The sequence below is a fragment of the Diadema setosum genome, chromosome 20, assembly GCF_964275005.1.
Source record: "Diadema setosum chromosome 20, eeDiaSeto1, whole genome shotgun sequence".
NCBI lineage: Eukaryota > Metazoa > Echinodermata > Echinoidea > Diadematoida > Diadematidae > Diadema > Diadema setosum.
In genome coordinates this window covers 3,009,394-3,037,338 of record NC_092704.1, presented here as the reverse complement: position 1 = coordinate 3,037,338, position 27,945 = coordinate 3,009,394, and the positions used below count along the sequence as shown (strand labels likewise).

Sequence of the window (27,945 nt, the reverse complement as noted above, 5' to 3'; positions counted from 1 at the left end):
CATATCATGCAAAGAGACATTACAATCCACAGAGATTTGATGCTGTAAAAGCGGAAATTTTGGCATGAGTAAGTTTTCATGCTCGGCCGAGTAGGATGGTTATTGCATGTTTTTAATTTTGAAGACAATCAAGACAATTGAGAGCACACTTTCAAACAGCTCACTGCAGCCATGGTGGTAAAGGAAATTTGGTAGCACAAACTATGGTCAAAGGTCAATGGTCTGCATCACAAGAGCAAGTTCACTCATGCTAAAGGACTAGCCAACATGAAGAAAATAAAAGCAAACAACTAACTAGTAGCTAGTTTGCAAAGTTCGACAATATCTGATATTCACATACGGGGGCTATAGGCGTTTGCACCAGGGTGTAAGAATTGATCATATTGGCAACCGTTCACACATGGCAAAATAATCACTTGGCTGCAAAATGAAGCGATTTCAATCTTCAGACTGCAAACACCTAAACAATGGCTGGAGCATGACCCCAGGCGTGTGAAGACCTACATTGTAGTGCGGCAAGTTGCAATATGGCATTTTAACCCATTGAGGATGGACTAATTTTGCTACAACACGTACATGTACAATGTATTTCCCATCGACACTTGTCCAAGTATACTCAGGAATCGTGCTCAACAGGTTAAAAAAAGATATCGAAGGTTTCTTTATGAGCCCTCATACGTGCTGTGCAGGCAATTATTATGAGAGTTTAAAAAAAGAAAAAACTCCAACCCGACCGATTTTCACATCACGCTACATATTGCCAGATTTATCAAATTTTTAGTGTCTAAACACGAGAATAGTGTAACAATTTTCACATCTCGTTGCAAAAATCAATTTTCAAAAACTGCTAATTTTGGGGTGCGTGTAAACAAAAATAATTTCTGAAATTCAGCCACCACAAAATCAAACAATGCCTTTAGACAACCTGTCCTTACAACAAAGATCTTTATGGGAAGAGACTGACATAACTCTGAATTTGGATATTGCCTTTAATCCTACTCCTACCAAAACCTTGCTTAAACATGTACTTGCAATAATTTCTCCAAAAAAAAGAAAAAAGGATTGTGTCCTTCTTTAATTCTGCCCTTTCTACCATGCCCTGAAAGCCAGATGTGTGGGGAGAAAAAAAGACTCCTCCAAGTGACATGGATCCCTCATGTACTGCACTCTCTGCTTCAGATTCTAGTTAACAGAGTTCCCAAGGATTGTATGTCACTGAAACAAGCCATTTCACCCTCCATCAAATTTGTTAGAAAAACTAAAAATATTAAGCGTTTCCGGATTCAGGAAGAATAAATCCTGACTGATTTCATGAGAAGGCCGGCCGTAATGACAGGAAACCTGTGATTATCTTCTCCCACTTTCTCGTCTTTCGCTCCGCCGTGTCCCAGTGATGGATTCAGCACGCGCTCTCGTTTGTTTGTAGCACAACCATCTCAGCGTGTAGTCTCTCTTTGGAGACTGCGATATGAAAATGAGCTGTTCGCGCCGTCGATTTAGAGGCTGCGCAGCGGAGCTGTGGGTCTGGGCTGACTGTGCTCCACATATGTCGTCTTGGATTTCATCTACTTCGCATGAAAGTTTGCTCAAAAGTGGACAACTATGAAACTGAGACAGAAAGGACTACTTTATGAGGGCTTGATGGTTTGAAAAGGGCCTTGAGAGCCCAGACTTGGAAGAGGTGATTGCCACACAACTTGTAAGTGACGGAGTATGAAGGAATTGAGTGTGAACTCAACAGGGGGACAGCACTCCTGTGTCAGGTCCGCAAACGCGACCTGACGTTGACGAAAGCAGCTGTAATGGCTGACTGACATTAACAGGATTACGGCTGACTTTTATGGCCATTCTGGAGACAGTGCGTGTGCCGGCAGAGTGTCTGCAGAGGGCTAGATAGGGGATTGTGGGTAACAACAAGCCCAACAAAGGTCCCCGAGTCGGAGACGTATGCGGATAGCCTTCGGCTTTCAAGAAGATAGTAAGGAAGGAGCGTGAATCCAACAGGCGGTCCAGAGATCCCCTGTCTCCTCGGCTGATGCTATGAGACACCAAAGTGGGCTGCTCCTCATCGCAGCATGGTGCGGGCGAGATTAGGGGAGACTTTAACGGCCGTAGCTGCCGAGGATGGCGCACGCACCACGAGACGATGTGGCTGGATGGGACTCTCCGCATTTATCCCCCAGGCGGTCGAAGTGGGAGCAGGCCACCAAACGAGAAGGCTCGCGTGATTCAGAGAGACATGGGGGATGGGTAAGGGACAAACTTGAACCAAATAGACTCAACAAACATCCTCCTTGTGGAGCAATCATTACCCCCCCCCCCCAAAAAAAAAAAGAAAAAAAAAAAGAAGGAAAATGAAGGGGGAAGAAAAACGTGTGAACCAACACAATCAATGTTGGGCAGTTTGGTATCAACCCTATAGACTCAGAATGATGCACCACGCCACACCCCAGGGTATCGTCATACCCTGGTTACAGCATTGTGCATTGCCATCTCGTGCCAGTAAGATGTCCAGTTATGTACTGCCATCGTTGTACCTGAGTTATAGCAAGTGGCACTATATGATTCCAATACTAATTCAGCACGATTATGACTTTTTAAAACCATAATTACAATAATAGTAACAATACTTTTTTGGGTATTTTTTTTTTCTTCAAAACATGCTATTACAATTGTGAACTGTAAAATCAGAATGAGATCATTCTGATCCACAAACTCATCTTATGAATGCAATCCAACCTCTCCTATCTGGCCACCCTTTATCCAGATCTCTCTATTATCCGGAGAAGTCGGAGTGATTTTTTTTCTTCACTCTAATACACATGTAATTATGGGGAAAAGGGGGACTTCAAACTCAAACAAGACTCCTACACAACCCCACATGAACTACATATTATTTCCAACATAATTAATATGCATTCACATCTAATTTTCATCTTAATGATATGCATTTTTGTTTTGTTTTCATAAAAATGTCACATTTCAACAACTTTCCTATCCTCTGTGTGACTCTGATGAAACTTTTTTTGTTTGGTTGGTTTGACCAGCTCTTCTTGTTCAAGGCAACTGGAGGATGAAGTGGAGCTTTCCTTTAAAGGGATGGCACAGTATTGGTGGAGATAGAAATTGGGCTTTACCTTTTTGGCGAGATACCAAGAAAACACTTGTGAAGTAGTACAGAGGATACCATTTTAAGAGGAATTCAAAGTTTATTTGATATAAAATTGGGTTTGGAATAGCTGAAACATCCAGAAACAAAGCAAAACAAAACGATCGTAATAAAATGTGGGTCCCACACTTTATTAGGATCACTCTGTTTTGGATATCTCGGCCATTTCAAAACCAATTTTCATCAAAAAAACATTAAATCCCTCTAGGAATTACATGCTCTTTCATATTTCATAAGAGGTTTCTTACTATCTCACCAAAAAATGATAAAAACCTGAAGTTAAGGCTCAACCAAAACTATACGATCCCTTTAACCCATTGTATGCTTTGAGTGGTGACTGTCACAGAAAACCCCATAGCATTGTACACACTGTCCAAAGTCCCTGGTACAGAAAGGACTAATAATAATAAATACAGCATTTGTAGCGTGCCATCGATCTAGTGGCCTACTCTGTGGTGCAGAGGGACATATAAAGAGAATAACATACTATACATTGTATAGTTGTACATAAGAAAGTTGAAAGGCAAGGAAGAGATAGAAATATAAATACCAGGGGGAGGGGGTGTTTCATAAAGCTGTTCGTAAAGTTACGAACGACTTACGAGCAACTGGTGATCAGTTCTTGTGCTGACTCATGGAAATTCTGATAAGTATAGCACATCAGAAGTGATCACCAGTCGCTCGTAAGTTGTTTGTAACTTTACGATCAGCTTTATGAAACAGGGCCCGGTAAGCAATTCAACAAATATTCAACTAATATAAGATGCGAACATATATGACTTCACAAGCTGTTGAAATGTTTCAATGGTTTCTGCTGATCGGATCCTCAGTGCAAGAGCATTCCAGAGAGATGGGGCTGCAGAAATAAGAGCTTTTTCTCTGAGAGTCGAGATTGTTCTTTTAACTGTTAATTGTTTACTATTACATGAACGGAGATTTCTGCCAGGGACATATTCTGATACAAGGTTTTGCAAATATTTTGGAGCTGAAGAATGTACTGCTTTCCATGTGTGGAGCAGAATTTTAAACTCTTTCCTTTTGGATACTGGTAGCCAGTGAAGATTTTTAAGAACGGGGGCAATGCTGGAGAAGCGAGATGTTCCACTGAGGACCTGAGCAGCAAAGTTCTGAGCATGCTGTAGTTTGGCCAGTTGGTAAGATGAAGCCTTGAACTGTAATGCATTTCCGTAATCAATACGAGACAAAACATATGAATAAATAACAGAGGCTGCAACTTTGTATGATAATGATTTCCTGATAGTGTTAATCACATGGATGTAATGATGACCATAAAACCTCAGCCCACCTGCTGAAAGTAGGCGTCGTTGTTGATGTACTCCCTCTCGTGTTGGTCCTGAAGCTTGTGAGACTTGATGTACTGCCACAGGGCGTTGATGATGACCGGGCGTGTCTGTGTGTGCACCCCTAGGAGGCGGGCCAGGCGTGGGTCCAACTTGTACTGGGGTGGCTGAAGGGTATATGGAGATAAGAGAGGTGTCAGGTGCATTGTTATTAGAGTCATATATCTTACGCCTAACTTTGATAATTTTTTTGTTTCCTGAATTCTGCTGTGCAATATCTAAGATTGATTAAGTGATTAATGTTGTATGCATTGTACATGCGTATTGAATGCCAATTGTGTATAGTTTGTGTTACCATGTATTTTAAATTACACTGTATTGTATATAAAATCTCAAAACCTTAGACATGTAAAATGTCCAAAAACAAATTATATACATTTATATATGTTTAAATGTGATAGGCAGCCTAGTGAAACAGTACGAAGTAGCTTCTGGTTTACAAAACAGCCTGGCAAATTATCATATAAAAGTTAGGACTTCCACAAACTTTTGGCCACATTTTTATTTCATTTCTTTAAAAGCAGAGAGAAAATGACAATGCATTTGAATAGAATAGAATGCAATAATGATACACAAAAACATAACATAGCAACATCACCCAGCACATCAAGTGTATGTTGACAATATTCGGCTTTGCGACACACAAATCAATATATGTTATCACAGTCTCATAACCAATAACAAAGGGGGCGGGACCTTTTTTGTTTCATTCACAACAATAATGTTAACACATTCATTTGCTACAGAAATGACTTGGCACGATGGTTAAACCTCAAGGGATTTAAACCCATCACCCCAAGGCACCCAACGAGGTTACACTACCACTGGGACACAACTGGATTATAGCTGGGATGCAAAGTACTTGGAACTAGCGCTTGGGGTTCTTGCACTCTTCCGAAGTGTGACAGAAAAGTGAGGATTAACAACATGGGCTTGTCTCTGAAATTCATAATTTTGTCTTAGCCTGGTTTACTCTCCTCCTCAGCTAACATGCAACACCTGTCAGTCTAAACTATTTTTCAACACAGCTGCCATTGTATGCTGCAATCAGGAAATTCGCCATGTCAGTTATTCTTTCGTTAATCTTATGGAACCACCTATCCCACCAGGCAGAGAGAACCTGAATTGCGTGCGATGCGCATCATGTGTAGGAGGAGCGTAAGTGTCTCCATTGAGGGGTTGAACCTTCGATCAGCAAATTACCTCTCACTCAAACCACTAGACCGCAAATCCTGTAAATTAGGGGATCAATTTGGATAGGGAACAAAAAAAGAATGGCGAGAATGTGGAAGGGGGCATGGTCCGTGGAGAAATGAGGTCAAACGTGGGGGTGGGGTGGGGTGAGGACACCCACAGTCTCAATTTGGATAATCTGCACCTTCTCTTCTATGTCTGTGGTGAGACTTCCGTGTTCAACGACAGTTCCTGGTTAACTCATTATGCCCTGCGTCTCTCCGAGAACGTGACAAAGTTTTTCGCTTCATCTCCCATCAACGCACGGCCGAAATAAACCGAATTATCAAGACAAACACTGACAGCTCTCGAGCAAGAAATAAAATCATCGGGAAGAAGACGTGCTCTGCTTAGAATGTTTCCTCTCCCGCTGAAAGTCGACTCATCTGTGGCGCATAGAGGAAGACATTCTCCTATCCTGTTTTTTCCTCCTAAAAGCTCTAAAAAAAAAAACATCCTGATTTCTTTCTCTGGCTCACATCAAGGAATGCTGTCAAAAGATTGAACTTCCACAGGAGATCTGTTCCACTGGCGAACCCTGTCTCCGCATCCCGGCGACAAGTTAACGGTGGCGGAGCGGCTCGCGTCGCACGAGTTGCCTCGTTTCTGGGAGGTCTCCTCATCAGGCCGTCGGGAGGAGGCAAGGAAGAAGAGTCTGAAATATTCGCACCCCCCTTTTACACTGGTGGTGAAAAGCGTTTAGAGGCACCAGAGGGCGCTCTAACATCCAGTCATGTGACAGACTTTAAAATGTTAAAATGTTGGACAATCGTAGATGGTTCACGGCAGCTAAAAGGATTGCTGCACTGGTATCAGAAACATTTAATAAGTGTCTAGAATGCAAAAAATCCAGTAGCCTGTAAGCCAGAACTGTTTCCCCAGTTACCCTTGTGTACAAGTTGATTGCTTTTTTTTTTTTTTAAATCATTATCTTTTTGATTTGGAGCTTACATTGGAAAAAGTCTACCTCATTTTGACATGCAAGACATACGGCAAGCACAATTCTTTCACTCATCTAGATACAGTATAAAGTATTGATGCAAAAGTTGCTCACATTCAGTTGTACCCCAGTGATAACAATTCACTAAGTGAGGTAAGAGTTTTCTTCAAGTTGTCTCCCTCTTTACACATTAGATTTGTAAGATCACAACTGCAGATTGAAGAAATTGAAGAAAACTATTACCTCAATCTCAAATTTATTTTTTTTTCTTCATTTGTACAATCATGATTTAGTTACAAGATGAAGACAAGTTATCAACTGCAATGTAGGAAGCATTTACCTTTAGCAAAGAGAACTGACAACTAAGCACATCCTAGATTCAAGACATGTAGAGCTGCCTGGGGTATAGTGTACCTCCTGTAATCCCCCTATCCCTACCCCTCCCTTTCTTCTTAGCTGAATATCTCTTTTGTTTCCCATTTCCTCTATTTTCTATGTCTAGTCATCTCAAAATGGCCGCGTCATGGATTCATAGCATTATTCATAGACTCATCCATGTTCCTATGATAAGAATTGTGATTACAGACAAGATTGAGAACCTTCTCCAACTGTATCTTTCCGCCCCCTTCCGCCAGTCTCTTCCAAACTTCACTTCTATTGTTCTTCCCATTCTTTACCCCAAAGCTATCTCATCACAGGTTAAGGAACATACAGTTGTACCTGGGAATGTATGCCAACTAGAGAAAAATTTCTATCTGCATATACCATGCAGATGTAAAGGAAAAATCAACATCACTTATATCTCTGTAAAAACTTTCTTGCATATTTGAAATATGCTACATACTCCATCGGGACATGATGGCAAAAGTTTCATCTGAATGGATAATTGGTTCATTCCTTTTCTTCTTCAATGTGTAAAGTAGAGAGAATAAAAGTTTAAGAAAGAGTACACAGAAGACCATGATTGATACAAAACAGTACCAAGAAAACAGTATGTGGGACTGAGAAAGTTTTTGTTTGTAAAATGATATGTTGGTAATTTGAAAGATAAACAAGACACCAAAGCCGATTTTGTCATCACAAAGCAAATCTTCTGTCCAGTGATTACTTCCGATGTAATACAATGTCCCCCTTTTTATATAACCGGACGAAATGCCAAATTTCTTCATACACTTGCAATTATTCTTCTAGCAGCTTTGAAACACAATATTCTAGTTTTAATTCTACCGAGAACGCATCGCCTAGATGCCTGAATAAGGATGAGGGTTACTTGCGGTGAGTTGATAAATTCTACTCCAAGGGAAGCTTTCTTTCCCGGCGACGTCTCCGTGCCTGTAATTACAGATTCTGCAATTATCTCCCGCCCGGCGAAAGTGTAAGTGATCGCCGGCAAGCCGAGCAACTTTACACTGCCAAGCAATCCCTGGTCTGAATGAAGTGGAATTAAGATTTAATCCGCACTGGATAAGTGGGAGAATGTGGAGTTATCATCATAAACCCACAAAGTACCATCTCCCCGGCTGAATCCTAAGCCCCCTGAGCTCTTGGTCTCTTTGTTGGTCGGACAATGAACCCCAATCTGTGACTGAGCGGGGCCGGAGAACCAGGACGCGAGAATAAAGACGCGGGGATGAGGCATCGCCCCGCGGGATGGGGGATTTCATTCTCTTCCTCAGCATCCTAGAGGAGCTCAAGAACATTGTGGAAGAGGATCACTTTGGAAGAATACTGAATGATGCTTGAAGAGGAGGAAAAATAAAGGCATGATTACATAGACAGGATGAAAGAGAACAGGTGGAACATGTTAACCCCAAGAGAAATTGAGGTAGAATATATTTTTTTAGTGGAAGACTGGGTACATCTTGTCAAAGGAATGTGAATTGCAAAAAAAGTCCAGTTTGATTTTGTCTCAAATAATTGGTGATTTGTTTGGAATGAATTTAGCATACAAACACTAATACACAATATTCAATTTTCAATTCAATTCAATTCAATTGAATCATTGCATAAAATCACATATGAAATATTTACATAAATGTGTGAGTCAAAGGAGGAAATCACACAAAAGCCTGGGGCTTGGAAATGGAGATTTCCTTTTAATACAATATAGTTTAAAATAAACTTATCAATAAGACAAAAAATATCACATGACTGTGATCCTGGACATTTTCTGTGGGTTCAGTCACACTGAATAGTGGCTTGGGGGGGGGGGGGGGGGGAAGAGAGAGAGAGAGAGAGAGAGAGAGAGAGAGAGAGAAGAAATACATTCTTGTCCCTTCTGAAGATGGTTTTGCAACTAAATGATGCCCCCGACACTCCTTGGTAGAAGTGACTTAAAAGTGTTATCATATGACATTTTTTTTACCCTAATCAGTCCAAATAATTCATGAAAATGCAAATTAAAAGATTCTCAAATCAGTATGACCAGGGTGGACAGTCTGAAGATGAGTATACAAAACAAAGGTGGAATTGGAACTAAAATGTAGGTGCATATCAAGACTAAACATAAAAAAAAAAATGAACAGACTGTAAATTTAAGGTAATCAATGAACAATCATCTATCAAAAATGTGACTTCACAACAAATGCATTTTTTCAATTCAACACCTTCAGAAAATGACCAACTTTCTCTTGTCTAAAATCCTTCCTTCTCTAAAGGCCCTCAAAGTAAAATACAAGAGGGTGATACAGACTTACTGTTGACATGATTAATTTCACTGATATGAAAGCTCTGATGTGAGTCATGTACAAAATGTATACACTCCTTTAAAAAAAAAGAGAGAAATAATATATGTAGGATAAGGAAGAGAGAGAAAAGGTAAACCATGCACCCTTTATAAGCCCATCCTTCTGAGGAAAATTGATTGCCAAAACTCCGTGATGACCATAACAAAGTCTGACTCAGTGATCGTAAACGCTTCCTGCACGGCCCTCCCATCGGCCCGGTGATACAGCCCTACTTAAGCCCGGTGTGGTCTACCACGCACGCAAAGGCAGATGTGAAAGACTTCCCCCCACCACCACCGCAAGTAATCTAGGAGCAAAGCGGAGATGGGATTAGTTAGACGTCGTTTAAATACGCCCGACAAATTGGTTGCCATCTCCTCGCCAGGCGAGACAAGAACCAATAATCTTATCTGGGCAGGGCTACGACAACAAATGTTCATCACCGAATTAACGCTTTAGGCTTAGAAGGGTGTCACAGCCTGGCATTAAAAAAAAAAAGACGAGACTTAATAACTTTGGTCACTGACATGGGGGGGGGGGAATTGGAGGGGGGAGGGAACATGATGAAGTGTAGAACTTTTTCTTCATTTTGTTATTAGAGAGACCAATGGTTTGTGATAACACGAGCAGAATCTGTACTTTGAAAACCCTCTCTGCTGATAGTATCAATTCATATTGACACACATATTTCCCCCAGAAGCCATAAACTGTGAAAGCATTTTCTTTTTGTTGCAAAAGCCACAGTCACTGACAAACACAATTACAGACAAACTTTGACATAAATGGCTCAATGATCTCTGAATAACAACACATTTTGACTTTATCTTTTTGACTTTTGACACTTTTTGAGTTTTTCTCTATATGATTTTTTTTTTTGCTTTGTTTTGTCAGCATGAAAGCAAGACCTCTTTTTATGGTCCAAAAATTTACTGCCAACAGTTCCACTGGCTATAAATGACCACTTGTGTTAAAGCAAAACTTGATTTAGAGAGTGAACTATGCCATGATGGATATCAAATTATTCTTCTCCTGAAAATGATCTATTTTAAATGATATGGGTCAGGTTGTGACACCAATGAAGTCATTTCATTCTAAAACTACACACAAAATAGCACACCTTGGTTAGGCCACACACGGTGTGATATTGTGACAAATTTCTTCATGTTGTTTTCCTGCTTTTGTGACTTTTACGAGATTTCTTATGACCTGCTAAAGCAAAAACACCACATGGAAATTTACAAGTAGATCGCAGCAAACATAATGTAAAATTTAACACACTTTTGAAGTTGTTTTGGCTGCTTTCTTTGACCGGTTGTATACGATATCTCTGATGGCACCTTAATGCTTGGTTTGATTGGGTGTTGGTGTTACAATGCATTGGGGGCCCTTCACATAATATGTGTTCTAAAATCCCTGAAATGCAATTAACAATGTGTTGCAGCGCTAAACAGTCATTATGTTTGGGCTTCTGTCTGACTGACTTCATGAGTTTGAAGGGGATTCAAAAAAAAAAAAAAAAAAGTGGCTTCAAAATTTTTTCCTTGCCCAATTCTGGCAAGCATTTTTTCTTACTGTTCCAACATACTTGCCCAACGTTGATTTTTCACTTGCTCCAGGCAATCTGGCAAGTGCTTACAATGTATGTAGGTAGCACCTTGCCTGGGCACACATCTAATGTAACAATTAAGTACTCGTAGGTTTGTCTCCATTCAGGGTGTCCTGTTCCTAAGGATTTTATCCAGTTTTCAAAAAATTACATCTCGCATTTCTGGAGGCAAAAGAGATACACATGTATGTCTGCTCACTTGGCTGGGAAATTGATGGTGTTAACTAGCCATTAAAGACCCAGTAGCACAGGATTCATGGGTGGCCTGATTGAATAGATCTTTATTCGCCGCCCACCAAGGTACATTTTGAAAACGGTGAGTACCACCGGTCAGCGAATATGTGCACTGAAGCGTATGCTCATCAGTAACGGTCGACCCTGGTCAAGATTCTTCAGCTGTACGTGTACATACTTGTACATAGATCAGCGATAAAGTTGTACACAATTTGTAACGGGGTTTCTCGGATACATGTATATCAATACTGGGCCAGCTTTCCTACTCCATGGTGTCCCGACGCTACCAGGAGGGTGTTTCATAAAGCTGTTCTTAAAGTTACAAATGACTTAAGAATGACTGGTGATCAGTTCTTGTGCTGAATTATTGAAATTCTGATAAGTATAGCACATCAGAATTTCAATGATACAGCACAAGAACTGATCACCAGTCATTCTTAAGTCATTCGTAACTTAAAGAACAACTTCATGAAACACGTCTTTAATGCATTCACTGCCAACCAACCAGCTGCTGGCTCCACAACAAACCTGATGATCCAGGAGGAGAAGCAGGGTACACTTGACATTCTCACAGCCAGGCCGCTTCACCTGGAAACCGTCCGTCTCTGTGGTGGTAGCTGTGCGGTGCCACTAGAGAAAAAGAGAGAAAGAACATTATGGTAATGAGTAATGTACACGCCTAATATTTCAAGAGGTTTTTATTTTCGCAAATTTCACAAGTTGCATGCTATTCCCGAATTTAAAAACATGCAAAAATATTAACTCTGATTCTAACATGAACGTGACGTGCACTCATACATTTCTCTGTTCAATAATGCACTCCACAATTGCGAATTCAACCACTTGCGATATTGTTGGGGAGTCCCGATTCACCAAAAATTAGACTCGCTAAATATATGGCGTATACAGTATGCAATTGAATTGCTGCTGATGAATATTCATTATGCATATCAATTAGTCACCCCAGGGATCATCTCTATACAGGGAGATGTATGGAATTCATAGGTTTACATATCATACAATGTAAAACATTGTTTGGGAAATAAGCTTGACTTATGCTTCCTACGGTGTATGTTATTGAACATTCAAGCAATCAATTTTGAGTACATATACAGATGTAAATATTGATGAACAATTTATACTTCCTGAATTCAAGTACATTTGTAACTCTGTCTGTGATGTTGCTACCAAGAGAAACAACTGCGGCAAGAAAATGTCTACCTTTAGTCATGCAGACTAATTTACAAGTCCAAGAAAGTTACAGCCAACATACAGCCATCAGAATGAAATGTCAATCAATCAAGCCATTTCTCACCATAGAATTTTATTGCAAAAGATTATGCAACATAGTTTTTTTTTTTTTTTTTTCAGTGGATACACAGCTGTAATTCTCCAGCAAAGCTAATTACTGAAATTCAGATGGGTACGATGTCACGGACAAGCCCATTTTTAAAAAATTCGGTCAAAATAATCTTGTCCTTTGTGCAATTAAGACGTTGAGAACAGATAAGCCCCTATTTCTGGTAATCGTCCGTCCTCATCGACCGAAATGGGTTATCGCTTGCTGAGAGGAAGTTTGGTTTCAAGTTTCAGGGGACAGCCGGCTTGGGAGAGTCGGTAGTCTGATAGCGCGAGGGAGCTCCTCCTAAACTAATCATTGACTTTATTTAATGGCATGATTTGTGGGCATAGCAAACGGGGCAAGTCCCCCTTGAGTGCACTTGGGTAGAGCACTAGCTGTACTTACCCCCCCCCGTGGATGGTTCAATGAATGTGTTCGTATCGTTGAATCTTGCCAAGGTATTTTTTATACAAAAAAAAAAAAAATAATAATAACCTGAATGTACCTGTACATTTGTACTTGAACAACATGTCTACTGGTGATTATTAGAATCAAGTCATATCACTGTCTACTATTGTAGCTCAGACTGTATTAATTGATCTGCAAACATACTAGCTTTGTATTTCTAATATAAGATATATGTGCTTGCATAGTAAATTCATATGTTGAAAGAGAAGATCAAACAAGAAAATCTATTAATTGCCAGCGAATTCCTGACATAGCACTCGCTTTTTAGTATGGGGAGAAAGCTTACTAATTGCAGGGCTCTCTTGGCAGTTGACAAAGAAGAAGAAGAACAACAACAACAAGAAGGAGCATAAAACAAAGAGAAAAGGGAGAAGAAGAAGGAGCAGGAGGAGGAGGAGGAGAAGGAAGACAAGGAGGGACAGGAAGATGAGGAAGAGAAGGAGGAAAAGGAGATGAAGAAGAAAAATGAGAAGAAGATGAAGGAAAAGAGGAAGAAGAAGAAGGATATGGCAGAGAAAAAGAGAAGGAAAGGCCTTAAGAAAGAGAATGAAAAGAGTAAGAATAGGAAAAAAATTAAAAAGAAGAGAGACTGAGAGGAGGAAAATGGAAAGGAAGAAGAAGAAGAAAAAGAAGAAGAAAAAGAAGAAGAAGAAGAAGAAGAAGAAGAAGAAGAAGAAGAAAAGATGTTTCCCTGACTTTGCTGGTGTACCTTCAGTAGGAAAACAAGCAAGCAAGTAAAGTAATGTAGAAACAATCAGCCCTGATGTCACCAACCATAAAGTTGAGACTCAAACCTGCCAAGAAACAGAACAGGGGCCAAGAAACACCTATCGATGTACTCTACATCAAATCGTCATGTTTTACAGCACTATTTCACCATTACTTGAGCAATTCATGACAGGACCTGATGCTTTCCTCCTCTCACAAAGAAGGGGGAAATTTGCCTATTTGCTCGTTTATAGCTGGAAGGGAGCAAAAATAAAAGGTGTAGTTGTACTTCACACTTTAGATCCAAGCTGGCAAACGATATCTTTGATGTTACATCATGTGTCATCCACAAGTACAGTATCTGGGTCAGGGTTAGGAATGTGTCATGAGTATGATGAAAATATTGTTAGACAAAGGCACACATATGACGCCTTTCAAAACGCTTTTCACTTGATGATATTTCCCCCCTTTTCTCATATGCCTGCTATTTTCCAGCTGTTCTCTCCCTTTCACGGAATGTTCCAGATAATGTAACACTGTTCTTGCTTTTCACGTCTGTGGCACAGCACAGCTGCATCGGCCCCACCGGGACTTGGAACCATCCTGGCTATAAGCACCTGTTCGGACCTGACCTAAAAAAATGCATGATCTAATTCTGGGTCCAGTGAGGTTTGGTTTGGAGGCGCTTCCTTTATTGCTCCTATCACACATCTGGGCCTAGGTCTAGGTCCATCAATCAGGGCCCTGTTATCTCAGGGCACCACAGGTCCTCACCCCCTGGACCTTTGCCACATTTGGGCCTGGACTGCAAGAAGCGTGAAATGCAGTACGAGAAAGAGACGGAGAGAGAGAGTGGACAGAAACGAGGGGAGAGAGGCAGCGACAGCAGGCAGTTGCACGCCTCTATGCCAATATTTTTCTCTTCTACCGTATGGGGTTTTGACAAAAGTGTGAAATCTGTCAATTGGCATTACCTCCAACGCCTTTCCAGCGAATCAGACGAAGCGTTGAATTCATTAGGCACTTCCCTTACCTGTCGCAATCAATTTGATTCAAGCCCGCGACATCAAGACGAAAGTCAAAGTACAGTACGAACCAGGTCAACAGATCTTAGTATTCTCCTCATTGGAGAATCTCTGAGTCTCTCTCTCTCCCTTTCTCTCGCTCGGATCGGTCATGAAAAACAAAACTGGCGGTGGCGTGAGGGATCTGCTTATCGCGAAATTCCTGCCAACAGGGGAAGGGGAAGGAAGCGCGAGCGAGGTGTGAAAAGCGTGATCAAGGGGGGGACCGAACCCTGTTAATCGCCTCCGAAACACACTGGCCCACATCCCGGCTAATCTAATTTGCGCCGATTTCTCTGCTTGCCTTGCTAAAACAAACATTTGGTCAGCATTACAACAGGATGCCAGCTCGATTTTATGTCTCTCTTGAGTGGTGCGCCGGACTGCAGAAGGGAGGGAATGGGGATCGCGGCCAGTTACCGAAGGCTTCGGAGAGGATGTGACTAAATGCACTATCTGGGGCAGCACAATTTTGACGAGAGTGAATACATTCCTAAAAACAAAAAGAAAGCCAAATAGATACAATTACGATTGCCCCAAAACAGAGCTAATCATTGATTAGCAATACATTCGTCATCAGACGCAGCACGGTTCAAATCATTAACACCTTACTGCCCCAATTTATGACTATTTGCGCAGTGATTGTGCAGATGTTTGAAATGCTGTTTGGCTCCATCCTATCGCTTGGAAACCTAGACTATAAAAAAGTCAAGAACCAAACAAACTGATGGGGTGAAATACATATCATTAACCCAGATAAATGTAATCTCATTGCCAACTTGAAGAAATTGTGTGATGGTCTCCTTACTGGGAGAATGGCTGACCTGTAAAAATCACATGAGGGGTTGTTGCCAAGGCAACACTAAATTCAACAAAAACAAAACAGCATCTTAAGAACTCGGCTGTACAAGAGCATATACTGCACTAAGTTGCACTGATGAAAAAATACAAACAACTGATACAATCCTTATTGTTAGGGCAGTGCAGATCAGAAGTGAGTAGAGTTATTGGAATAAAATCAAACCAATGCTCTCCCTCTTGCTGTATCTGTCTCATATTTTAGGACTGAAACTTCTAAGGCAGACAGCACCTCTAGAACAAGTTAATGAGTTCAATAGCAAGATGGAAGGAAAGGGGAAGTCTGTGGAAAGAAATCAAGTCCTGCCAATTTTTTACTTTACAATTTACACAAACTCCAAGAATATCATCCACATATGTTCGACACCAACCCCTAAATTTGGTTTGCAAATAGAAGAAAAAAAAAATAAAGGTGGAGTTCCACCACCCCTAAATTTAGCTAAAAGCTCTCAGTTTCATCATGTTCTCATGACATTCCTAATCTTAAAGATTACCATGAAGTTTTAAACTTTGATGATTACCTAGTTGTTTAGCCCCGTGTAGACACACTAGAATATTACCAATCTTAAGAATTAGCTGATGTGTGCCAAGAGAGTGCTGTACAGTATTCAGGGTTTCATCAGGAAGTGAAAAGGGACCAACAGTTAAAACCACTAAAAATTACAAACACCATTTGTTCTATTAAACACAAATGCCTGATTTGTTGTTATTATTGTTGTTGCTGTTTGAGAAATGAAGTGCTAACCTTGAACCTGTTAAAAGAATTTCAGAGTTGCATGAGTTTAAACCCCACCCCTTGAGAGCAGGTTACATGACAATTCCCATTTGTACACCAAGTACATTCAATTCTCAAAAAAAGAAGTAATTTACACTGTGTAAAAAAACAGCAACAACAACAACAGGGAAAAAACATGATAGCCCAAGTCCCAAAGTGATTTAATATTCACAATCATGCTCTCACCAGAAACACTTTCCTCTCCTGATGCCCCAGATAGATAAGAAAATGACATCCATATTTCTATATTCAGACAAAACTCTGACGTGACACATGGCCTAATTCTGAGTGAGATATTCATCTACGAACATTTTCCGTATTAGAAAACTTTGAACATGTTTCACATTCTTTGATAAGTAGTCAAGTACAGTAAGAAAATCAAGTAATACCTTATTCTCTAAGAGAATTCATCCTCTTTTTGGTGCCTGCAACATTATTTACTCTCATTTGGAGGGATGTGAAGATGACTGTCTGCAGATTGATATAATTTGTGTCTGTTCATGGAATCACTTGACTCTACCACTCCTCAGTTAAATGGTTTGAATATAGTCTACCCAACAACCTAAGCTACAAACTTCTACAAATTTCTGTGCTTCATTAGTTTTTTGACAAGAAATGGGACAAAACTGAGCAGACCATACATCTCTATGTAATTCCCCCATACATTTCAGAACGACATGTGGGTGCTACATTCTCTCTGATATCCAATATATTACGACACGCTCTCCTGATGTACAAATTAGTCTCACGTACTACTGCCATATTTTTAACCCCCTATTCACACTGAAAAAATAAGGATGGTCCTAGGTAGTCTTGGACTACATTGGAGGCAACGGTGTGTATACACCAAAAATATCCATCCAACCAGCTGCACTCCTAACCTGAATGTAGTCAATCCTGTGACAGTCACCTGTTGTAGAGGTGACAATTTCAAGATCTCACTGTACCCAAATACTTTTGTGAAAAGAAAAAGAAGGTAATGAAAGTGAATGGCCAGTTGATAATATCAGGGCCTGTGCCTGTTTTATCAAAAGATATAATCGATTTAAAAATTCCTAAACACACAGGCTGCCAAGGACTTAGGATAGAAATCAACTTTATAATCAATTTTAACCCTTCACAAAACAGGGCCCTGAGCAACAAGCCTATAACAGATATTGCTGATAAATGCTAGGGAGAGCATGTAGCATGCTGCAAATGTAAAATTATAAACACCCTTGATTGGTGAGTGTGAATGGTTGCAGTCTACATTTTGCTGATTCTCATGTGGCCTTGTTTGATGGGGTCCTGACTGAGAAACTTGATGCCGGAAGTAGCAGCGAAGTGAGACCAGGGTTCATTCGGCTCCCACCGTGGCCCCTGGAGGAACCCTCTGTGTGTGATACTCTACGCCTCCCATGCCCCGCGTCGCCATAGAAACCGCTTGATGCCAAATTAATCTTGATTACAATTATGGGTGTGTGCTCAAAGAATTCACTTTGCTAAAAAATTAGAACAAAATTTATGAAAGAGGGGAGAATATCATCACCCATCAAACCTGGAACTGGCAATCTGTTTGAGCTCCAGTGAGAATATTTTGCCTTGGAATATAGTGTTTTTGTTTTTTAATCCCCCTTTTTTTTTTGCCAATCCCCTAAGAATTGACAAATTGGGACATTATGGCATTGGCACATGAATCAAAGCCATTCGTAACCTTCAATGACATGGCATTTCAATTGTTAAAATGAGGAATTGGGCTAACTCTGTATGTGGACATGAGGTCTAGTCGGGGACTGACAAGGTTGCTGACACAAATCTGTGTTATCAACTTTATCAAATCCAAAATTACTTCAATGGCAACATAAAAAAAGCAACAAAAATTAGGCCAAAGACACAAGCAGTCCATAACACTGGGTAGGGATAGAAAAAAATAACCACCAGAATTTAATTCATTTTGACAATCAACTTCAAATGACAAACTTTCATTAGCTTTCAGCTCTATTCCTCCTCCACAAAAGAGCAAATTTCTGTTTATGCCATCTGAAAGTCACATGGTTCTACTTGGACAGAACCAAAAGATAATAAAAAAAAAAAAAAAATCTACACAACAAAATGGGTGAAATAGTTTCGCTATGTTCATAAGTGTACTCCCTAACAGCAGATGCAAAACATGCATCGATATGACTGGCCCAAATGTGGTTAATCAAATATTTATTCCTTTGTTCATGTTGTCCATGAATCGACAAAAGCATTTTATGATGAATGAGATGCAGATGAAGCCAGACATGCCATCAAACATGCTCCAGTTTTTGCTGTCAAACCAATGCAACATCAATTATCTTTGGCCATGCATCTTAATTCAGTTACCACAATTCCCTGATGGCCGTTTCATCAAAGGCATATCTTGTATTTAACCTCCGAGAGAGTTTTGCCCCAAGCCCTACTGCTTCCATTGTAAATCTTCTCAATTCTCATATTTTATCTCTGTTCCTCACAATATGAGTGGCTAAATATTTTCACTATCTTTGTAAAGATAATAGATTTTGATGCCTACCAAACACAAAGTTAGGTGGTAAGTCAATCTTGTATTAAAGACACAATACAGTCATATGTCACTATGATAGCATGCATGCGCCCTAGCAACAGCCATTAACCCGCTGGGACCTATTGCTTGTTGTCATGGTACAATGTAGCTGCTTCTGAGGGTTTTTGTACAGGGAGATCAGAGTATACGCCAGAAGTTCCACACTGCTTGGACCACAATGGTTAGTCCTAGTCTCTGTCTTGTGCAAGGTCTGAGACCACATGATTCCGGTCATCTATCACTTGGTCTACTCCCACTTTGTCTACTAGCCATTTAGTCTCAACCCACATGGTCTAATCCGTAATTTGTATACAACCAGTTCGTCTAATGACCATTCGATAGTCCAACTGCCATTATAGCCCCATTACCAGTTGGTCTCCTTCAAAATGGGCTATGCATACTTCGTCTAATACCCACAGTTTATTAGACGAAATGGGAAAAAGTCCAAGGAGACAAAACTGCGATTAGACCATTTGGTCATTAGACGAAATGATAAGTAGCCAAACTGAGCATTAGACCAAGTGAGAAGTGGACCAAATGGGCATTATATGAAATTGATAGTAGACCAAGTGAGTTTAGCCATACTAGTGTTAGACGAACTGGGAAGTAGACCATCTGATAGTAGACCAAGTGGCAATAAACCCTATATGATTCCTATGCCCATTCCACACAGAGATTTGAAATCTCACAAGGGACTATCATTGTGGTCACTGCAGGAACAACTCACAAATGATCACAGTTAATTGGCTTTTGTGGGAGCTGTTACCATGGCAACTATCATTACCACAAGGTACAAGCGTTGCAAAGTACTTTCTAAAAAAAAAAAAAAAAAAAAAAAAAAAAACAGCGGCAGGGATGGGAAGGCAGTCTAGTGCTGAAGAACCCTTTTGGCTCAAGACCATACCCTGTCCCAGTCCTGCAAACCAAAAACTACATCACGAAAGAGTCTCTTGCTATATGAATCTCACACATATCTGGGATCTGCATGTTCACTCATAGCCCTGCTAAGGTTCTGTCCTTATATGTTAGCCCACAGGACCATGTATCTGTATGTCATGCAGCTTGAGACTTGTAGATTTAAAGAAATCAGAGACTCCAACCACAAGCATCTCTTAAATGGGAGATCCTCCCACCCAGACCACCCTCTAGCAAACTGGAGACTGATCCAGCGAACATATGCACTAAACTACAAAAAAAAAAAGATCATATGCACGCAATTAATGCAGATCACAAGCACGGAGCGTGACAACCCTTGCAAGAGGAATCCACATGGTTACAGACGGTCTCTGGTGCTACATGTATCTTAAGCTCGTAATCCTTTGAACATATATGAGAAAACTTAAAGTTGGGAGGGAGAAACCTAGACCCTAAGCGGGAGAACCACCACAGCTAGAGCAGGAGAAATTCATACTCGAGTGGGAGAGTTGGAGTCTCATCGAAAGCAAAGAGATAAAGACTGGAAGTGGCGGCCTCAGCCTCATTCTTGGAAAATGAGCCGCTTGACAGGCCAGATGTGAAGCCACGTAACTGGCGCAGGTCAATGTCATGTGAAGTAGAAAGAAAAAGGCAGGGGTGGTAGGGAAGATATCCATGATGCTGAGTTAGGGAAGGAGTTAGGCTGACAAGCATGTCATGAAACATCAGTGCTTACTCGTCAATACTTTGCTTTTATTTTTTTTTTCTCACTTATCCATGGAGGAATGTCCCACTTGCAATCTACGGACGCCTGCCAAGACAAATATACTCTCAAACGCTACGCATTGACATCGGCCAAAAGTGACGACTAGTGACGTAAGTCTCGGAGGTGCTCCCCGTTGCCAATCTCGGAGAAAAAGGTGAGAAATTTTGGCGGAAACCGGGGGATAGAAACCTGGTAAGTCGGCCGTGACGGACCCTGTGCAAGGTCCCAACTCGGCAATAAAAACGTAGATATGAATCGCATGTCCTACATCTGGCGGCCTACTTTTAATCTTTTGGTTAAGTTGAAATATTCTCACAAGAGAAAAGGAACCTTGTGCTAGATTTCTGAAGAAGAAGAAGAAGAATGGGGAGAGAAAAAAAAAACAGAGTAGAAATGGGATTGAGAAAAAGGGATTTGTGATTGTCATCCTTGGATTATTTGACAGGGAGAAATAAAGAAGGGAGTCGGAGTCTCGAGAATGTGAGGAGGGAAGGAAAAGGTGTCTGAAGAATACTTAGCTGGCATCTTGTTTTGGGCTGCAACATTGAGTCAATATCCTGACGCATCTCTACAGACGTCAAACTGACCCAAATTTGTCATCACAGGACACCCACAGTGTCGCTGGTTCTTTGCCCCAAACATTCTTCTCCCCCTAAAACATAAAGAGTGTTTTCACACGTACCAAGACTGCGTAATTTGAATCACGATTCTAGTTGCACATCAGTCGAATTGTAATTCAAATGACGCATTTTGGCCGTGTGTATGCAAACTGGAATTGTGGAGGGAGATTTGAATCATAATTCAAATCGTAATTCAAGTGATGGTCCAGAGTTGTTTTCCAGTGACGATTCTCCTGAATTACGGAATGAAGCAGCCGTGCCTACAGATTGACCTCCAAATTGTTTTTTGGGACATGAATCTCAAACTGACCTTTCAACCACTCTCACAGAAAAACCGCACCTTTTGCTGCTCGCGAGTGATCGATTGGAACTCGGAAATAAGCTACACCTCTCTTCCTCGCTCTGAAATTCAAAACAGCAGAATCCACAAAGGCCTTTCGATCATGCGTACAGACGATAATTATAAATTGTAATTGTAACTCAGCATTGTAATTACATATCTCGACCCGTGTGAAAACAGTCATAGCCGGGCTGCCCGCCGCTTGCGTTCTTGTTACCGTGGCTGCGAGATTAGAGGGAGCCCTGGACCGGACGGAGACATCGATATTGCCGGCCGTGACTGTCATGGACGGTTAATGACATGAATGTTGTTCCAGACCTACTGTCTCCCAGCACTACTTATTGCCACTATTGGTCAACATGGCACAGATTACATGGCAACACCTAATACGAAAGATTTTCCAATCATCGGCCTTCCCCTACATTGTATGTCTAGAGAATCCTGCAAAGTTAGAAACACCTTCTTCCTGGAATGCTTTATTTTGATTAAGAGAATTAGAGTTGTCAAAGTTATCCAAATTTAATGAATTCTTGTGTCACGTTCTTACAATGCAATGCAAGAATTCATTAAATTTGAATGAATACGAGTACCTGCAACATGCTATAGATATAAGAACCAGCACTAACTGTCGCACGGAAATTCACTGGTCTTGTGGAAAAGACGCCTGTCTAGAGATCAGGTTGTAGGATCAAAGTATACCTTAGTATACCTTAGTATGTATAAAGGAAAACTAAGGTATGTTTGCCCATGACTAAAAACACATGCAAAAAAGTCTAAATCCATCGCTCATGTCCAGGAATGAGAAAGCCCAAGATTTTACAAGTGTATGTTTTCCTTGATAAAAAACAAACAAAACAAAATCAAGATGGATTCCACATCCAGCATTCTGTCCTCAGCAACTTGGCCGAGGTGAAAAGAAAAAACGTAAGCTTGTACCTATTATTCAGGTCTGATAGTGAGCAATGGTTCCTTGCATTCATACTTGAATAGAAAGAAGAAATGTCATATTCTGGGGGACTCTAAACCATGATGTGACAATCATATTTTCTCATTCTTTTTCACAACAAACTTGTCACATTTTATATTTCAGCCGTTTGAGACCACTTGTAGTGACACTGACTCTTGAGATCATACTGAATTGTTGAAATCACTGTATGGTCCACAGCGAAATAAGTGAAGCACATGATAGATACTAAACCAAGTGATAATAATGGTTGGAGCTTTTCGACACAACTCAATGTTCTTCCCTTCCATTTTTTTATTTCTCTTCAACAGTTTTTCTGACATATTTTGTGATTGCTCAGCCTAACTCATCCTAAAGGCCCGGTCCCACTGCACTTACGGATGCAAAGAGGATGTAAAGCGTACAAAAAATCTTGCCATCCGTTGGAAAACGCTACGAATCCGCTGTGTACCCATCGCATACGTGTTTCATCCGCTCTATCCATCGAGCATCCGTCCACTGTGATTTCATCCGCGCAAAAAGTTTTAAGCTGCTTAAAACTTTTAGAACGGATGAACTTTCCGCTGTGTACGATGTAAATCCGCGACATACGAGCAACAAACGTTGTATGTCCGTGCGGCATCCCTTAAACGTCCGCTGCATCCTCTCTACATCCTCTGGGCATCCTCGCAACTCACATCCGCTGCAGCTAAAAACGGAAAGAGGGAGGAAAGATATGGTACGTGGAACGTCTTTACATCGTTAATAGCACGTTAATAGAAAGGATGTAAGCGTATGCATCTCGTATATAAAGCATTTCGAAAGCATCCCCCCTGCAGCCGCTCTGCATCCGCTCTGCATCCACTCTGCATCCGCTTTTTCTGCTATGCGTCCGTTTCGCAATTATCTCCGGTAACCCCTTCGGAGCTGTCATCCCCTTCCATCCGCTTTCATCCGCTAGGCTTCCAATGAACATCCGTTTAACATCCCCGCTACATACTACCCACGTCCGTTCTACTTCCGTTCTGTTACCGCCAATTTTGTCAATTTCTGGAGCGGATGAAAGCGGATGAAGCCATCCCCGAAATTTTGCTCGTCCGCTGTGTCCTTTCTGCATACGCTTTGTGTCCGTCGGCCAGTGGGACCGGGCCTTAAGAAAGAAAAATGCTGATAGGATCTTGCCTTTCCATCTTTTCCAGAAGCTTCAATGCTGTGCAACATCCTGTCTCATCTTTGTGTCTGTTATAAGATCCCCTTTCATCATCTTTCCATTCAACTCATTGCAATGTCTATGTATTCTCTTTGCATCTTTTCATATATGAGCACCCATGAAACTCCTCAATTAATACCCACTCTACTCACTTGCTCCAATTTCTACCTTGCTTCATTTTTTTTTTCCTTTTCCAGAAACACTGATCACTGTGTGAGTATACCTTTAGTTTTGGTCTTCTCTGAATCATGAAGGTAGAAATGGAATACTTGTTATTTTTCCCTATTGAAAACACATGTACGTCCCATCACCTAACCCATCCTTTTCTTCCTTTTATCTATTGGATTCTTTCTCCTATCCCCAGCCTTTCACTCTCCTTCTGCATGTCTTTCTTTTCATTTCAAATTCCGCAGGGCTCATCTTCACCGAGGAATGAATCCCGCCATGGGATCTCTTGCCAAAAACACACCTGCCTGGCTTTCCCCACCCGTAACCTCATCCTCCGCTCATCCGAGCTGCCCACTCAAAAGATAATAAGCCCAGAAATTTGTAAACAATGAGAGACAAATAGAATTCATTCGGGAGAGAGATTTGGGGCTGTGCAGTCCCGTCAATGTCCACACACAGGTATCGGCGACAAATGGTATCTATTTCTACGTCAACGCAGGGAAGGATTACTGGAACAAGTGATTGCTTGTTTGAGGAAGAAGGAGCCCCAGTTTATGATGCTAATACGCAACAATGTTGACCCTGAAATGAATAAACATATCTACGTAACGTTGCTGTTTTTATCAATGCTAAATATAAAATGGGGTATGTGGAGCATTTGAATAGGGGGGGGGGGGTGAGGGAGGAAAAAGCTCTAACTCTTGCTCAAAACTTCATCTGATCAATGTGACGACAGAATCCAAAAATCACCAGAATGAGTATACAGCAAAACCCAAAACATTGGTGACATGAAACTTTGGTAACTTGGAGCCGATGGCGTTTTTCGCGGCATTTTTGTAAATTGCCACTTGGATTCAATGCATGATGTACAAACAAAAACTTTAATGTGCATTTACCTTTCTTGAATCTTGGCTCCTCGCAAAATTTGTGAGTTTCCTACAGGCAAAAATTTCTGGTTTTACAGCATTTGACCCATTTGCCACTGGAGTATATCACAGTGTTAAAAAGTTGTGATGCTTGATCTCTCTGTTCACACTGCTAACAAAAATTGTGAGGAGACAGCAATTGAGAAATACCATAACGCATATGTGCAAGGAACTCGGCAAGTACAACTATGAAGTAAACAATCATGTGGCCAGATAGCTGGACATTGAGTGTCAGTTGAGCCCTGGAGTTGAAGTCACAAGATGTATAGAGGCCTATCTCAGGTTTTCTTCAATGAGCTTTCCAATTGCAAAGTATGACAGTATACTTTACAAGAAATTTGAAGAAAACACACCACAATGAGTGTTTTTGTTTTTTCTATTCCCAACAATGTTTTAGGTGACCTTTGGCATAGTTGCCTTGCAAGTTTCGTAGAAATACTGTGAGTTTTGAATCAATAATTCCTTACTGATTATCTTTTTAAGTGCAGTACAAACCCCGCCCCCCCCAAAAATAAACCAACACCCAGTCAATTGCTGATGCGAACCGAAGGCTATAATTTACATAAAGAGTTCAATCGTAAGCTGCATCATCTCATTAACAGTTGAGTGATACTTCAGTACAGAGGGGCACAAACTTGATGCAAGTTTGCTCAGGAATTTCAGTTATTATGGCTATGTACTCTCCACATGCATAATGTACGTATTTCAGGAAAAAAAAAAAGTTTCATTACTTTTTTCCCCCTTCGAATGACATCATTTCTCTTGCTCTAGTACCAGAATGAAAACAAAATTCTTGGTACAAATCAATCATTGAATGTGGGTTTTCAAGCTAGTGCAAACTACATATGAAATATGTTATTAATGATGGAAGAAAGTGTGTGTGCACTGCCAGCCACACATAATTTAACAAATCTGGGAAGACACATGCAGCACATGGCACCAGTAAAGCCAAATGGCACATATGGTGTTTGACATTTGTCCCAATGATACATTAATTTTCACTCATTTATACTTGTTTGTTTTGAGGTCTTCAAAGAGACATGGAAGAGAAAAAGAATGCACATATTCCAGCTTTCATCAGTATGAACTGCAGCAGCTGCTTTTATTCCTCATAGAGAAAAATTGTAACACAAAAAGCTGCACCTTCAGATGATTTTCCGGTATGCCTGAAAACATCCACACTGGGTTCACTCCGCTGATTTGGAGTTTCAAATGCTTTCTAAATGAGCATATCTTTCTCAATAAAAATTCATTAGTCTAGAAACACACCATTAAGCATAAGTTGGAAGCTTTGGAAGCCCCCCCCCCCCCCTATAAGTTACAGTCTGAAGTCAGATTCATCTATACTCCTTGGACTTAAAAAGTCAAGCCAATGCTACTTTTTATCAATAGTAGCATTTGTACATGTCCAGGTACATTTGTACGTATCCTATCCATCATTCAGAGTACTCAATTATGATGAGTTACAAGTGTATGTACAATTTAAAGCTGAGGATCTCACCTGTCAAAATTCCAACTCAGCAAAAAAATCATATCTGGTGAATTTTTTAAGGTTTTGTGACGCAAAGGCGCCCACCATAACAAGTTGTGTGCAGAATGAGTAGCCTTCTGATCAGCCTCTCGCCTGGCATCTAGACTCGAACTGATTTTCGCGAAAAGTTTCACCCTCCCTCCATCCTCCTTCGGGATTCCATTCTATGACGAGGCATTTCCCTGTCCTAATTCCTGCTCAAATGTGTGCGCCGTGCTTTTGTGTGTGTGTGTGTGTGTGTGTATAGTGTTTGTTGACACCAAATTAAATTAACGACATGCATTGTACATTTTCGAGGAAAGACAGATATTTCCATGGCAACACCTGTTCATCTCCAAACAGACCAAGCTACCCACCCACTCTACCTTGGCTTGATCCCAAAAGGGGCACACCTGCTTTTCAAACACCCACTCCAACATATCTCTTGATTTCTTCCCCCTCATCCCCCCCCCCCCCCCCCAGTTAACTGGTTTCTTTCCTCCTCAAAAGGGCTTTTTACACTTGTGTTTCTTAACCCCGGACTTTCTCTGACCCAGGACTATCGTTAGTCCCGTACCAATTTTTTCAGCTTTTTACACTCGCCAATTAGTCCCGTACTATCTCTTGTCCGGGGCTAAGGAGAAAACTGACCTTTTTACACTCGTCTTTCTTAGCCCCGGACTTTCCAAACCACATGAATATTCATAATTACGCTGTGTACTGTACACGTACACGCACGCACCGGCAGCACTTGATTACCTCGTTTCTGATTGGTCAGCGAGGGTCGCACTTCGTCTCCGTCGCTTAGCCCAGGATTATTTTTTCGTTCTGTTTACACTCACTTGCTTGGCACCGCAATTGCGGTGCTAGCACCGCAATTGCGGTGCTAACCCCTGCTATTTTGCAGGGCCAGATAGTACCGTACTATCGGTGGGGCTAGCCCACTTTGGCAAAAACGAGTGTAAACAGAAAGTGGGCTAAGGATAGTCCCGTACTATAGGTGGGGCTAAGGCCCCCCCTTAGCCCCACCGATAGTCCGGGGCTAAGCAAAAATTTACAAGTGTAAAAAGCCCTCAAGCGAAAGACCAGAGATATCAAAATAGAGCCTTTCATGGCTTGTTGACACTCGAACAAATCCGTTATCTTTGTACGCACACTCCCAGATTTGTTTTCATCTTGAACGAAAGACAATGGGCCTTTCTCTGTGAGAAGTCGGTCGCTCGAAAATCTCCAAGATGACGAAACCATCTGGAAGTGGGTCGAGCAAACTAATTCAGTAACATTTCTTTTGACGTAACCTCTTTGAAAACAATAACTGAAGCGCAGAGCGATAAAGATGTGCTATTTTGAATACTCTCTCTTTTGTTTTCATTCATTGAAAGGACCAGAACAGCATTAGCAATTCATCTGACATTACATATTTAGGCCAATACTTACAGTAACAAACTATGTTATTCCTAGTGCATTCTAACTATTTATAAACATGGGGGTGCCATCAGC

The 27,945-nt window shown here is 41.0% G+C and overlaps 1 protein-coding gene across 1 annotated transcript in view; it reads right to left on the bottom strand.

Moving 5' to 3' along the window:
• The window catches only part of LOC140243330 (SWI/SNF-related matrix-associated actin-dependent regulator of chromatin subfamily D member 1-like), a 259,082-nt gene that overhangs the window by 32,650 nt on the left and 198,487 nt on the right, over positions 1-27,945 (bottom strand). Inside the window, exons 7-8 of the mRNA XM_072323006.1 lie at positions 11,798-11,899; positions 4,476-4,637 (exon numbers count right to left, since the gene is read on the bottom strand). Coding sequence (XP_072179107.1) covers positions 4,476-4,637; positions 11,798-11,899 — 264 coding nt within the window. The remainder of the gene's footprint in view (positions 1-4,475; positions 4,638-11,797; positions 11,900-27,945) is intronic.